The sequence below is a fragment of the Saccostrea echinata genome, unplaced genomic scaffold, assembly GCF_033153115.1.
Source record: "Saccostrea echinata isolate AGI-Se365-2 ecotype Australia unplaced genomic scaffold, CSIRO_AGI_Sech_v1 ptg000054l, whole genome shotgun sequence".
Taxonomy (NCBI): Eukaryota; Metazoa; Mollusca; class Bivalvia; order Ostreida; family Ostreidae; genus Saccostrea; species Saccostrea echinata.
In genome coordinates this window covers 29123983-29137502 of record NW_026889803.1, presented here as the reverse complement: position 1 = coordinate 29137502, position 13520 = coordinate 29123983, and the positions used below count along the sequence as shown (strand labels likewise).

Genomic DNA, 13520 nt, shown 5'->3' with positions numbered 1-13520 from the left:
CTAAGTTTCATCAATAGAATGGCTATACACGTCCTCTTGCTCCGATTTCTAGAAGAGTTAATGCTGGTAATTGTTGAGACAATGTCATGAAATTCAAGACGAGAAAATCCTGTCAGCACTTGATAATCATTATCGTCTAGGCTGCCTTCATCATCGAAGTCAAGTCTCGATTGCTGAAATGCTTTATCACGCAATTCCTAAAAAAAAATTTAAATCGTCATCATATATGCATGCTTTTTGTCATCTTTAAAGAATTAGTAATACAGTAGAAAAAGCTTATAATGAAGTGCCATGGATTGAAAAATTTGCTTCATTATATACATTACCGGTATATAATTCGTTATATCCGTCAAGTTCACAAAATTATTTGTAAAGCCACGGGGAATAAAATTCACTTTCCTGTAAGCATCCCTTCACCATGTGTTTTTTATAAATGTGTTTACTATAATGATTGACCAAGTTAAAAATAATAAACATTACCTTTATGAGACTGGTGATGGATGTTTTGTTCAATGTTGTGATCTCACTGGTTCTGATTTGCTGCATAGCTCCATCGCTCATTTTCCCATTTTCCAAGTGTCGAATACAGTACATTGCACCAGATGGAATGATGATTTCTTGTTTGATGAATACAAACATACGAACATGATGGGAAACAGCTACAAGTTTGGGTCCCGTTTTTTTACAAACAAAGCAATAACCATGGCTTTGGGATGATGATGGAATAGGCAAGGGTACAGATGGAGGACTAAGAAATGAGTGCTTTGTATGCTTCTGTTTTGGTGATGCAAATGTTGGGTCCTCTTTTTTCTCATGGGGAGCTGGCCTGGACAATTCCGGTTCTCTTGTTGTAGACTCCTTCACTTTCCTACACTTATGTCGACATTTATTGCACAACACATCTGTGTCTTCCACATTTACAGAAAAATGTTTCTGTAAAACAGAAATAAACAAACTAGCTGGACGTCGTTCTTCAGGAGGGACCTTCTTGTTACACAGAGCACACCTATATCGTCTTTCGTCCATCCTTAAAAAAGCTTAAGACAATAAATCAAAGGAAATTCTCATCTTCATCATATATTGAAAATATTAGAATCATATCATTAAATAAACAGTTTTATTTAATTAGAGTATTAGCTCCCGGAAATGAGAACCCCTTATTAATGGGTAAAAAGATCAATAAATATGATACCCCCCTCCCTGTTTCGGCTTAATGTGGCTTGTTTTTTTTTCAAGTCAGAATATGTTTGTTTTCATTTCCATTTTTGTTCTGTTGGTAGTCTAACCGAGTTGATTTTTTGAGTGTGTGTTGAACCCCCCCCCCCCCCCCTCCACCACCACCAGTGAGACACAACTTAACACAAAAACTATGTTTCTGGGTTTAGATTTTTTCTTGTTTTTTTTTTCCTGATTTCTAAGTTTATTTTTTTTCTTTTGATGGTGATGACTACATGAGTATTTTCTGAGTGTTTGATGACCTGGGCCGATCCCCACCCCTGGATCCGCAATTGCCTCGGGTCTCAATGTCACGGGGTATACTATATTTCCATTAGAATTCATGCAGATCATTGTCTCTTTTAGGAGTCTGACTCACGATCACTTTACCCTAATATTTCTGTAAAACAGAAATAAACAAACTAGCTGGACGTCGTTCTTCAGGAGGGACCTTCTTGTTACACAGAGCACACCTATATCGTCTTTCGTCCATCCTTAAAAAAGCTTAAGACAATAAATCAAAGGAAATTCTCATCTTCATCATATATTGAAAATATTAGAATCATATCATTAAATAAACAGTTTTATTTAATTAGAGTATTAGCTCCCGGAAATGAGAACCCCTTATTAATGGGTAAAAAGATCAATAAATATGATACCCCCCTCCCTGTTTCGGCTTAATGTGGCTTGTTTTTTTTTCAAGTCAGAATATGTTTGTTTTCATTTCCATTTTTGTTCTGTTGGTAGTCTAACCGAGTTGATTTTTTGAGTGTGTGTTGAACCCCCCCCCCCCTCCACCACCACCAGTGAGACACAACTTAACACAAAAACTATGTTTCTGGGTTTAGATTTTTTCTTGTTTTTTTTTTCCTGATTTCTAAGTTTATTTTTTTTCTTTTGATGGTGATGACTACATGAGTATTTTCTGAGTGTTTGATGACCTGGGCCGATCCCCACCCCTGGATCCGCAATTGCCTCGGGTCTCAATGTCACGGGGTATACTATATTTCCATTAGAATTCATGCAGATCATTGTCTCTTTTAGGAGTCTGACTCACGATCACTTTACCCTAATATTTTTTTTCAAAACATTTTTTTTCAAACCTTTTCCCCCAGATTTTTTTAAAAAAAAAGTGTCCTATTATTTATTACATTCTGTAGAGAGAAAAAAATTCCGCAACATTTATATAAATAATTTGTAATTTATATTTCTTAGAGAACGATTTAAGAACCCTCTCTACACTGCACACTAAAGAGTTCTGATTCTATGGTATTTTTCTACAGTTGGAGTGATCTGCCCTTAGATCTAAAGTCCAATAAATAGAAATTTACAGTATACTGCTCAATTAGCAATCAATACAAGTATTCTTAACATTTTAAAAGGCCAAGATAAATTAATTGAACACGTTATTTACATGTATTTTCTTCATGGAAGTAAACAACTGTGATTTCTGTTCACTGATAATGTGTTGTGTTTGAACATTTTTCCCCCGGGAAATGCCACGTACCATATTAAATAGATAGGGTCAATATTTACATCTTTATTCAATATAATTTTCTCGATGTCCAAAAAACATTTTGCACTGGTGTAGAGAGGGTCCTTAACAAATGTTTTGTGTTGTTAACATATGTTTTGTGTTGTATACAAAACGACAACAAATTTTGAGCTACTCTGTACCTCGCAAAAATTAAAAATTATTGTCATTATAATTATTTACAAGAAAACATTGATGTAACCATCAATTGTCGCCCGGGAAATAAATAAAGTAAACAATGGAAATGAGTCTTTATCATCAAACCGCTTCGATATGTGTGAAAAAGGCATGCGTCTAAATGATGGAGACGATAGTCGAGAATATTTTGAAAACTTATAGTCGGATGAAAATCGAACAAAAACGATACCCTTTTAAACTTTATCAATTCCTCAAGTAAATGTTGGCTGCATAAAATATAATTTGAAACCAGACACATGCATCACCTATTTTCAAAAATATCTTTCACTTTAAGAATATAAAACACTAACTGTGTAAGGTACATTTTTACGTTTTTATGCGATAAGTAAAATTCGATGTTCTAAAAAAAGGGACCTGTCGTTTTTTCGATAGTAAATGATAATCAACTTTATATACTAAATATGAAAAACATATATATTTTTACAGATTCACTTTATGGAAGTAAATATATTGTGTATCTCGTAATTTATAAAGGGAAAGAACATTCTGATTAACAATCTTTTTAATGTTTAGAAAACCTTTAATTCTGAATAACTTCTCCCACCTCAATCCCCATATACCAACACTTAAACTTATATGTATAGAGCAGCCCGGTCCTCCGGGCTGCAATAACAGCACGGTAGACTAGAATCATATATTGTTGTCTTATATTTTCAATACACAAAATGTTTAACACTCTAACAATTGCAGGTGTACCACTGGCATTGCTAAGCGAAGCAATTACATTGTATGTTCGAGACTGAGAGGATGAGAACTTTCAGTTCCGTCTTTACTAAGTTTTAAAACTACATGTATCTTGCATGCATTTAAAACACTATTGAGATGAAATCATTGTATCCGTTACTTGCATTTTTGGAAGGATTTATTTAATCACACACAAAAACAAATATATCAGGCATAAATATGCAGCCAGGTCTATAAACATGATAAACGTTGACATGCCGTCGTCTGCAAGCATGCATGTGACTGCAGACTCTTTCATACATGTTTAAATGGGTGAATGTCTCAGAAAATATTCTTGCGTATGTTTTATCAAATCAGAATGATTTAATATTTTTATGATTCAAAAGTGGCTTACCTGGTATGTAACTTGATTCCCCATGAAAATGATGAAGTCATACAACATACATGTAACACGGTTACACCGCTCTGTTTACAATGACCATAACAACCAAAATGGCACCCGCTCCGTAAGAATGGATGGAATTATCCGGATTTTTTTAATTGTAATAAATCACAGCATTCCTAAAATCAGGTTGCAAACAAAGAAAGATATTTTAAATCAAACGACAACCCGAATTATCCTCGTCTCCACTTCAATGAACTAAATATTATTAGTTATTAGAAATCAGGTCACGGTGATTGTTGGTAAAAAAACGTTTCCATAAACATTAAAACCCCTCTGCCACTGTCGCCCGGGATGAAACTTTGATAAAATGTTTAATTTATAATAACCTTTTAATACACCGAATATCGTTCCGGGCGACGGGGGAAGAGATGTTGAATTTTACTCATATATTTATACAAAACATTGAAAAAGACCAAAATGGGGTTATCGCCCTTACTTCAACTGATTGTAAAGTACGCATGCGCAAAGAGAAGTTAATTTTAACATTATATTTAAATGAACTATTTCTTGGTCTTTGATTTTATAAAGGAGAAATTATTGGAACTGCAAATTAATTTTCCCCCCAAAAGCCGTGCATATTATTAAGGAAACCGTACCTAGTTCTTTCCAAATGTTGTCTACGGAATAGAGTGTAATCGTTGTGGACTTGTTTATGTTGGTGAAACCAAGGGATCACTCAATAAAAGAACATCAGGTCATAGATTTCAGATAAATAATGGGGGTCAACAACTTTTATACAAACATTTTAATTTACCTGATCATTCTATTTTGTCAATGAAAGTTAGAATTCTAGAAAATATTTACCACCACACAAACAGTTCATCACTGAGTACACCCTTCCGTAGACAACGAGAAGAATTTTGAATTACAAAGCTATAGGGACAGCCTTTCCCTTTGGATGTAATGACAATGTCGATAGTGTTGGAAATCTTTCCAGTCCACAGTGTAACATTGTAAATGTGATGAAACTTTTTAACCATACAAAGAGACGTAAGCGTAGGCATGGGCATCGGTCTTACAATAAACCTTGAATACACGATGTCTCTTGATTCATTACTACCTTACGTAAATCAACAGTTAGGTCTACATCATATTCGCACCAAACTTTACTCTGTCCCTTTGAAACTTTTAAATAGTCTTCTTGAAAAGGTCAAGGAAAGTCCATTTTTTGATTCCTCGACACCAGAATATAGGCTCCGATCTGTGATTATGGATATTGCAAATCATAGGCTTTTCAACCCCCGCGTTTTACTGAAGAAAATGCAGCTAAAACAATCCGTTTTTTTCCTTAAACTTCAATATGCCAACAAAGGAATTGACGCGGTTAATATAAGTAATATTCTTAATCACAAAAGGGTCCAGTCTTGTATTCCACCATATTTCAAGTTAAAGACTACACCTTGTATTTCCTACAAATATACATCGACTATTGCTTTCAAACTTTTTAATTACAAGAAAACTTTACAGGGCCTGGAGATCGAATATCTGAAACATAATCCTCCATCGTGTTCATGTTCTTCTTCGCCCTATAACTATAGTCTTGCTGGACACATTATTACTAGTGACGTAAATATAGTTAATAATGAGGACCTTAGATCACTAATTTTAAAAAGTCCTAAATTTCGGGAACCCCGATCCTTCAACTGGCTTCGGAATTTCATAATATTTTGGATTCTGTAGAAAACTACGCCAGGCGATGGGCCAGAAATGAAAAAGAAGACCTTGACACTTTGTCAGAATGGATTAAATGTATCAGATGTATTTCCAAATCGCGCATTAAAAGATTGAGAGGCAATATGAGAACCATCTATCCCTCTGTATTCAATTATCCTAAAGTGAAAAAAGAATTAGATAGATTACATGATCAGTACGTAATGGTCCCTGCTGGCAAAGCAGGTAACAACATTGTCTTTGTTTGTAAGGCTCATTATACTAAATCTATTTTAGAGGAAATTGGATTTAATTCTAAAAGTGGTAATCCAACTTATACTCTTAGTTCCTTTCTAAGGAAGAAATTCTTCAAAATCACATGTCAGTTTTGAATATTTTTAATATTCCAAACAACCAAAATGAATTTGAATTACCATATTTATATTGGATTCCGAAACTTCGTAAAAATCCTTACAACAAAGATACATAGCGGGTTCCAGTAAATGTTCAACCAAGCCTCTTTCTTTACTCCTCACTAAGATATTAACAGTGGTGAAGGTGAAACTTCAAGAGTACTGTGCAACAATATATTCGAGAAGTGGTGTAAATCAGATGTGGATACTTAAAAATTCCAAGGAACTTTTGGAAAATTTGAAATCACAAGATTTTACCAAAATCAACAGCTTAAAAACTTGCGACTTTTCAACTTTATACACAACCATTCCCCACGATAAATTAAAGTCCAGGCTATTTGATATCATTGACAGCTGCTTTTTCAATAAAAATGGAACTCGTAAATATACTTACCTTGTCATTGGTCATTTGCAAAATTATTTTGTTAAAAAACATTCTGATTGTACACACAAGTACTCTGAAGTTGACATTAAAAAGATGCTTGAGTTTCTGATTGACAATATCTATGTGGTTTTTGGAGACCAGGTCTTCCAACAATCTATTGGAATTTCCATGGGTACCAATTGCGCCCCGTTATTAGCAGACATTTTTTTGTATTCATATGAAGCAGAATTTGTCCAAAATCTTGTACATGAAAAGAAGAAAACACTTGCTATGGCTTTCAACTCGACATTTAGATATATCGATGACGTATTGTCAATCAACAATGGCTATATCCTTTCTTATGTCGACACGATATATCCTGGTGAGCTTGAGATATTTTACTTGAAAAAGACGATAATGGTAATCTAACAACCAAGCTTTATGATAAACGTGATGACTTTAACTTTTCAATCGTCAACTTCCCTTACTTATGCAGCAATATACCTTCATCACCTGCATTCGGGGTATACATGTATATCTCTCAGTTGATTCGATACGCAAGAGCATGCTCTACGTATTTACAATTTCTAAAACGAAGTAAATTATTGACAAACAAATTGATGAAACAAGAATATCAGCAGTCTCGTTTAAAGTCATCATTTCGTAAGTTCTATGGTCGATACAATGACCTTGTCAGCAAATACAATTTATCATTGAGTCAAATGCTGACTGACGTTTTTCATACTAATTGTTAGGCCATTATTAACACACTGAATGGTCGACGGATTTTTCCGTTATTTCCCGATCATGACAAGGAGCACACGGCGGGTGTGACCGGTCGGCAGGGGATACTCACTCCTCCATGGCACCTGATCCCACCTCTGATGTTTGGAAGTCCGTGTTTGCTCTGCTCCTATTTTGTATTGTTTAATGGACATTTGAGCTTGAATATTGTTCGTTATTTCCATATATTTCATTGTAAAGAATTTATTTTTTTATTTAGCTTAATTAACCCACTCATTTAAGTAGAGTCAAAGACGCTGTTGAATGTTCCTATTACAGGTGTTATCATATGTTTGTCATTAACATATTATCATAAAAAAAAAAAAACTTGTTTAATTTGTGTTGATTACAGCAGCATCATTTCATGGTTTAAATTCGAGTACATAATACTTCGTCACCAGCATCAATATTGCTTGAGAAAAAACTTCAAATATACTATTTAAAGATGCATATCGACTTGATGTTTCTGAAAATGGAAATAATCCTCTATACATGTAAAACAGCAATAGTGCTGGCCTCACAATACCTAATTTGACAATATTTCTGAGGAAAAACAATTATACTTCAACCTCTATCTATAATTGTGATGTTCTATAATGACAATGCCTTGAATAATGATCTACTTTATATGTTTTTCATAAATTGATAAAAAATATAAAACAAATGTAGTCTTTAAAAATTAATACATTCCCTATATTACTCTATCAGAATAAAGGAAACACAATTACATTAAACAGCTTAACTTTTTAAATCTCTAGTCTCTATGTGTTAAAAATGCAAACAAGATGTGTTTGTGAAACACTGATGCCCCCGTATGGCAGCTTATGGCGAAGGTTAAAGTTTCTCAATTGCAAGTCAAAATCCAGGCCAAAAGATAAAAAATGATGGTACCCAAAGAAAGGTCTTTCTCTAGGAATATACCTCTAAAATTTGAAAGCCCCAGCTGCAACTGTTATGGCGAAGGTTAAAGTTTTGTAAAAGTAAGTAAAACGTCAAGGTCAAGGTTGTTGGTATCCAAAGGAAGGTCTTGTCAAAAGAATTACAAAAGTTATGGGCAATGATAAAGTTGACAACAGACAAATAGACAGACAGGACAAAAACAATATACCCCGGGATCTTTCGATCCGGGGGCATAAAAAGAAAGCTTGTGGCTTGCTCCTATCATTTTCAAATATTGTTTTGTCAATTTCATTCGGCCAATCCATAGATATATCGACTTCAGATGAAAGCATATCGATCCACCTCATGAAAGGGATATATATATATATATATATATATATATATATATATATATATATATATATATATATATATATATATAGAATTCAATAAATACCTTCGTTGTCAGAAAATCACATTAGTGGAGGAGTGCTCCTGCTGTTTTAATTAACAGCGAAGACTTAATTAAGATTAAATTCCTGACAAAACATATTTTGATGTTTAGTTTCAATTAACATTAGAGTGTCTGCAACCAGGCACTAATGTACCCATTTGAACCCTCTTCTTGGACAAACCAGATGACCAGGAAATAAAAAAAACGATTTTATGCCGTGAGTGTTCTAACACTTTTGCCAGGTAGCTTTTGTAGCAGCTGCTACATATAAATCAAAATCACTGCTAATTACACCTAGTGCCATTCAATATCACGAAATCTATCTATTTAATTGTAACGTTCATAAAAACTGTGTATTTGTTTGTCACCATTTTTTTGGGGGAAAAATATTTTTAAAACATGTAAAATATAAACATGGATTATATTTCCGATTTTTTTTCTTTGTTAATGCTTTTACCTTGAAAAAAAAAATCACGCTTAGGCTATGGACCAATTAAAGAAGAAACTGCTAAAAAGCTAGATCTAAACGATGACACATTGTAAAAGATTGCTCTCTCTGCTGCTATTAAAATGAATTATAACAGGAAACTAATCGCCTTCTTTCACCTTTGATCTTCATATACACGTATAAAAAATATCATGATCAAAGGTGAAGGAAAGGTGATGTCTACATTTATTAATTATAATTGCCAGAGAGTAACCTTTCTCTCTCTCAATATAAATAATATAAACGAAAAAAGATTTAGTTTTATTTCAACAATCATATTTTCTGTACATGGTAACAATGCAAAACAAAGATAAAAATACATTACAACAATAATTCATCTCGTTATCAATATCTTTTGTGTTTATGACTGTGATAAGCAATGCATAATAATACAGATTATTTCAATATCACATTTTATATCAAACAAGAAGGAATTCGAAAGGGATGATATAAATATCGTCAAGTTTATTTAACAATCTAATTCAGAGAATTTATGTCCCCCACTTAAGGAAAAAAAAGAAGAGCATGTGCAGATTGGGGTGGGGGTGGGGGGTGGGGGTGGACCCCCGAAATTGTTCAAACAGAATTTTTTACCTTGACCTTTGGACGTCAAAATCAATAGGGGTTACAGACAGACAGGAATACAGACGGACGGACGGACCCTAATTAATATCCCCCACTTTCAGTGAAAACGGGGGACAATCATACGTACATGTATTTAATACTTATCAAATACATTGGTGAGTGCTTCATTTAGCATATCAAATCGTAGCAAAAATATAAAACATGCACTTACGAGGGGTGATCAAAAAGTTCACAAACTATCTCTATATTTACAAAACCATAATTCAGATCAGAATGAAATTTGGCACACATAAAGTCATACACATATTCTATAGATAGCAGGTGCTATATAATGTTTTGCTCCTTGTTTGTGACGTCACAATGTGGAAATGACGTCAATATGTAGGTGACTTGTGACAAAAAATGGTTGTCTCAGTCGCACTCGAGCAACGAACGGCTGTAAAGTTTAACGTATATCTTGGAAATTTCTTTGCAATAGCATAAAACAAAAGACTTGCCAGAAGTTCAATCATTAATTGGATTGATTGTTTTAGTGAAGGCAGGGAGATGGTTAAAAATGATGTTTGTTCTGTTGCCCAGCGAAAGCAAGCCGGGGAAAAGATGTGTCCTTAGCTGAGCAATTTGTTTTGAAAGATCGCAAAGTTACAATTAGAAAAATAGTTGAATATCTTTACAATAATATAATTATTAAATCCCTAAAATTTCGTTTACTTTAGACTTTAAACTTATGAGATATGATAAAAAAAAAAAAGAGGTCGTCCATACTTTATCCACATTGGATAAACGACTCTCCCGAGACAGAGAACTCTGGTTTTGATGATCACCATGCTAATTCTGGGAAGGGATGTCCTTATATTATCCACCTATCCTATTGCCGAGATTTGGCCATTTCTGACAGATGAAATGTTCTTGTTATAAAAAATAACTCGCATGGTAAGAACTATAAGACTAGGAAAAATCTTTTAGCTTCTGTGAACAGAACGCCACGGAGCATGTCACATGACGGCCTGGATCACGTGATTCGCGTATGGGCAGAACAATGGCAGATGTGCATTATAATCGTAGAGGACTACTTCAAAAAATAATGAACACTGAAAATTTTATTTCGTTTAAGGAAGTAATTCAATTAGTTCGCGAACTTTTTGATCACCCTTCGTACTGTCATTATTATGAAATACTTATATCGATGTTTGTTATACATTTACGTAAATTGTATATGTACATTCATATATAATATCACGGGATTGTGAGCGGGTGTAAAAATAATAGCTTTTCATGTTGAATTCTTTCTTCCTTTGCCAGTCCCCTCCTGGTAGTGAAAGACATTAAATATTGAGAAAGACCAGTTACTTGTTTACCTTGGTATTTCAATAGAAGCTGGTAACCAAAATCTTTTAAATGAATTCCTCTCGACAAAAATTATAACTAACAGCTTAAGCTGATGAAAATAACCATAATGACAATATTTTTACAGTTTAAACTCTGTGTCGCCCCAGGATGCAATCCCATCAGGTATGTCTACTAAACTTAAGGATTTTTTTTGTTTGTTTGGCTGTTCTGTTTGTGTTTTGTTTAGACATATAAAAAAAAAGAATTCCTTAATTGCTAAAGGGTCCCAGTTAGGAAATTAGTTTGAAAAGTCTCAAAAAATTCTTATGCAAAGCTGATCTACATTACTGTAAAGACACATGAGCATAAAAGAGTAAAAATAAATTTAACAGGCTTTAAAGACCTTAATAACATAATCTATTAGATATATCATTGCAAGGAAATGAAATTGATATTTGACTATTTACTGTCCAATTTAAAAGACAGGATAAAATACGCTTTAACATGACAATGTTCTAAAATACTTTATACTGCAAAAGCCATTATTTAGGATTTTTTTAACAAAAAAATATTATATGTGTCCTACAGATAAAGCACAAAACAAAAATAAATAAGAAGGAACCCTTCCTCTAAAGATATAAATAACAATATGGACAATCATTAGGTTTACAGTTCTGTACGCCAATTACCATAGAAATATAACAATCAGAGAATTCATTTCTCATATAGTTGCGATTTTTTCATAACGCCGTTACCTGATTGGTTAAATCATCGTTATTTGAAGAGTCAACAGATTCAACTTTCCTGTGTATACAACCTCCAGAAGCATACCCATTGTACCCGCCAGAACAGTAGATATGCTGGCTATGATCTGAAAAGTTCGAGATCCTACAGACGATTCTAAGCACTATGGATCGGAATTTATGTCCTGTGGCACAATACAAAAAGAAGTTCATGGAATGATTAAGATACATTAACAATTCCGCTGTTGTGCGAACCAGCCAAAATTTCGCCATCTCCTTTGGGTTATTACTCACTTGATGGCTGGCTATCATAACAACATTCATGGGTAGAGTCGTTACACAGAAGGCGAACGAAATTGTTAATAGCATGACTGTTAGTTTGGAGCTCTTGTTTTTTGAGCGCCTCTTTAGCTCTATTTTGTTTAGTGGAGCGTGTTGTAAGGATCTGCGACTATGTGTGGCACGAATCACTTGTCTTATGATGAGAATGTTAAAGAATGAAATGGAAATAACGGGAATGGTGGAGTACAAGGCTGCATCAATCCAAGGCCACACTTTTCTTACTAGAAATTCATAATTCTTGAGACCGTCGCATTTTTTACCCATATCCGTTCTTATTCCAATGGTCCATATTAAATGCGAATTGATAAGGATAAAAATAATAGCCAGTAAAACCACTGTCTTTCTTGCACGTTCTCTACTGCACCAACGCGTTGCTTGCAAAGCATGACATACAACAATATATCTCTCCACAGTTACGGCAAAAACCAGCCACGCGGAAAATTGACTAGAACTGTAGGTCAATAAATTTACAAATTTACACATGAAATCTGATACATGTATGAAGTCATTTTCAAGAATTTCCCCAATCCATAATCGAAACAGCCCTATAAACAATACAATGAGATCAGCAATTGACAAAGCGGCTAGAAACACATTAGTTGAATGTCGCGCCATGGACTTGTGACGTAATATGAAAAATGACATCACATTACCAACGAGACCAATGATGATCAAGAAAGGGGGAATATATCGCCGTAAGAAACGTTGTATGTGAAATTCCTCATAATCCTCTAAGGAATCTTCTTGCTGAACTGGGTTGGAAATTATAGCAGATATCTGATCCAAGATTTCCTCATCTGATGCATTTAAGTTATAAAATCCCATGTAGCTCTTCAAACGAGACATTGCCAATGATACATTTGGATTCTTTTTATTGAACAAGTTCTTTAGGAGATTGCTGAAAGTAGACATGTGACGTTATAATTAATAACTATATAAAATATTCAATTGTTTACTATTAAACGGAAAATCTTTTGAAAAATGTTAAGAATTAAATAATTTATATAGTCGCCCGCGTGGCGCAGTGGTTAGAGCGTTCCCTCTAGAGTTGCGGAGTAAGGAGTTGATTCTTACATCGCGGGTCTGAATCCCACTGTGGGACGTGTAGACAGGTCCTTCGGATGAGACCGTTTAAACCGAGGTCCCGTGTCGCAGTAGGTGACCCTAAGTGCCGAGTATATGTCAGTATTTGCAGCTCTAAATCGGCAAGTGGTGACGTCTCCATATGAGTGAAAATTCTCGAGAAGGACGTTACACAATAAACAAACATAATTTATATTTAAATAAATATACATATAATTAAATAGGTAAAATTTCACTAGGTAAAAAGTTAATGAAAACAACAAACTGAAAGTGACTTCAAAGTGCAAAGCCTTGACAAACAAATCAACGATAAGTATAAACCCATGTAATAA

The 13520-nt window shown here is 34.1% G+C and overlaps 1 protein-coding gene across 1 annotated transcript; it reads right to left on the bottom strand.

The window, feature by feature from the left end:
• Positions 1-11755: 11755 nt before the first annotated feature.
• LOC133172174 (probable G-protein coupled receptor 139) lies at positions 11756-13023 on the bottom strand (the record flags this gene model as incomplete). Its single annotated transcript, XM_061307013.1, has 1 exon — positions 11756-13023. A coding segment is annotated over one exon (1263 nt), but the record flags the coding sequence as incomplete, so codon positions are not given.
• Between the last annotated feature and the right edge of the window lie 497 nt (positions 13024-13520).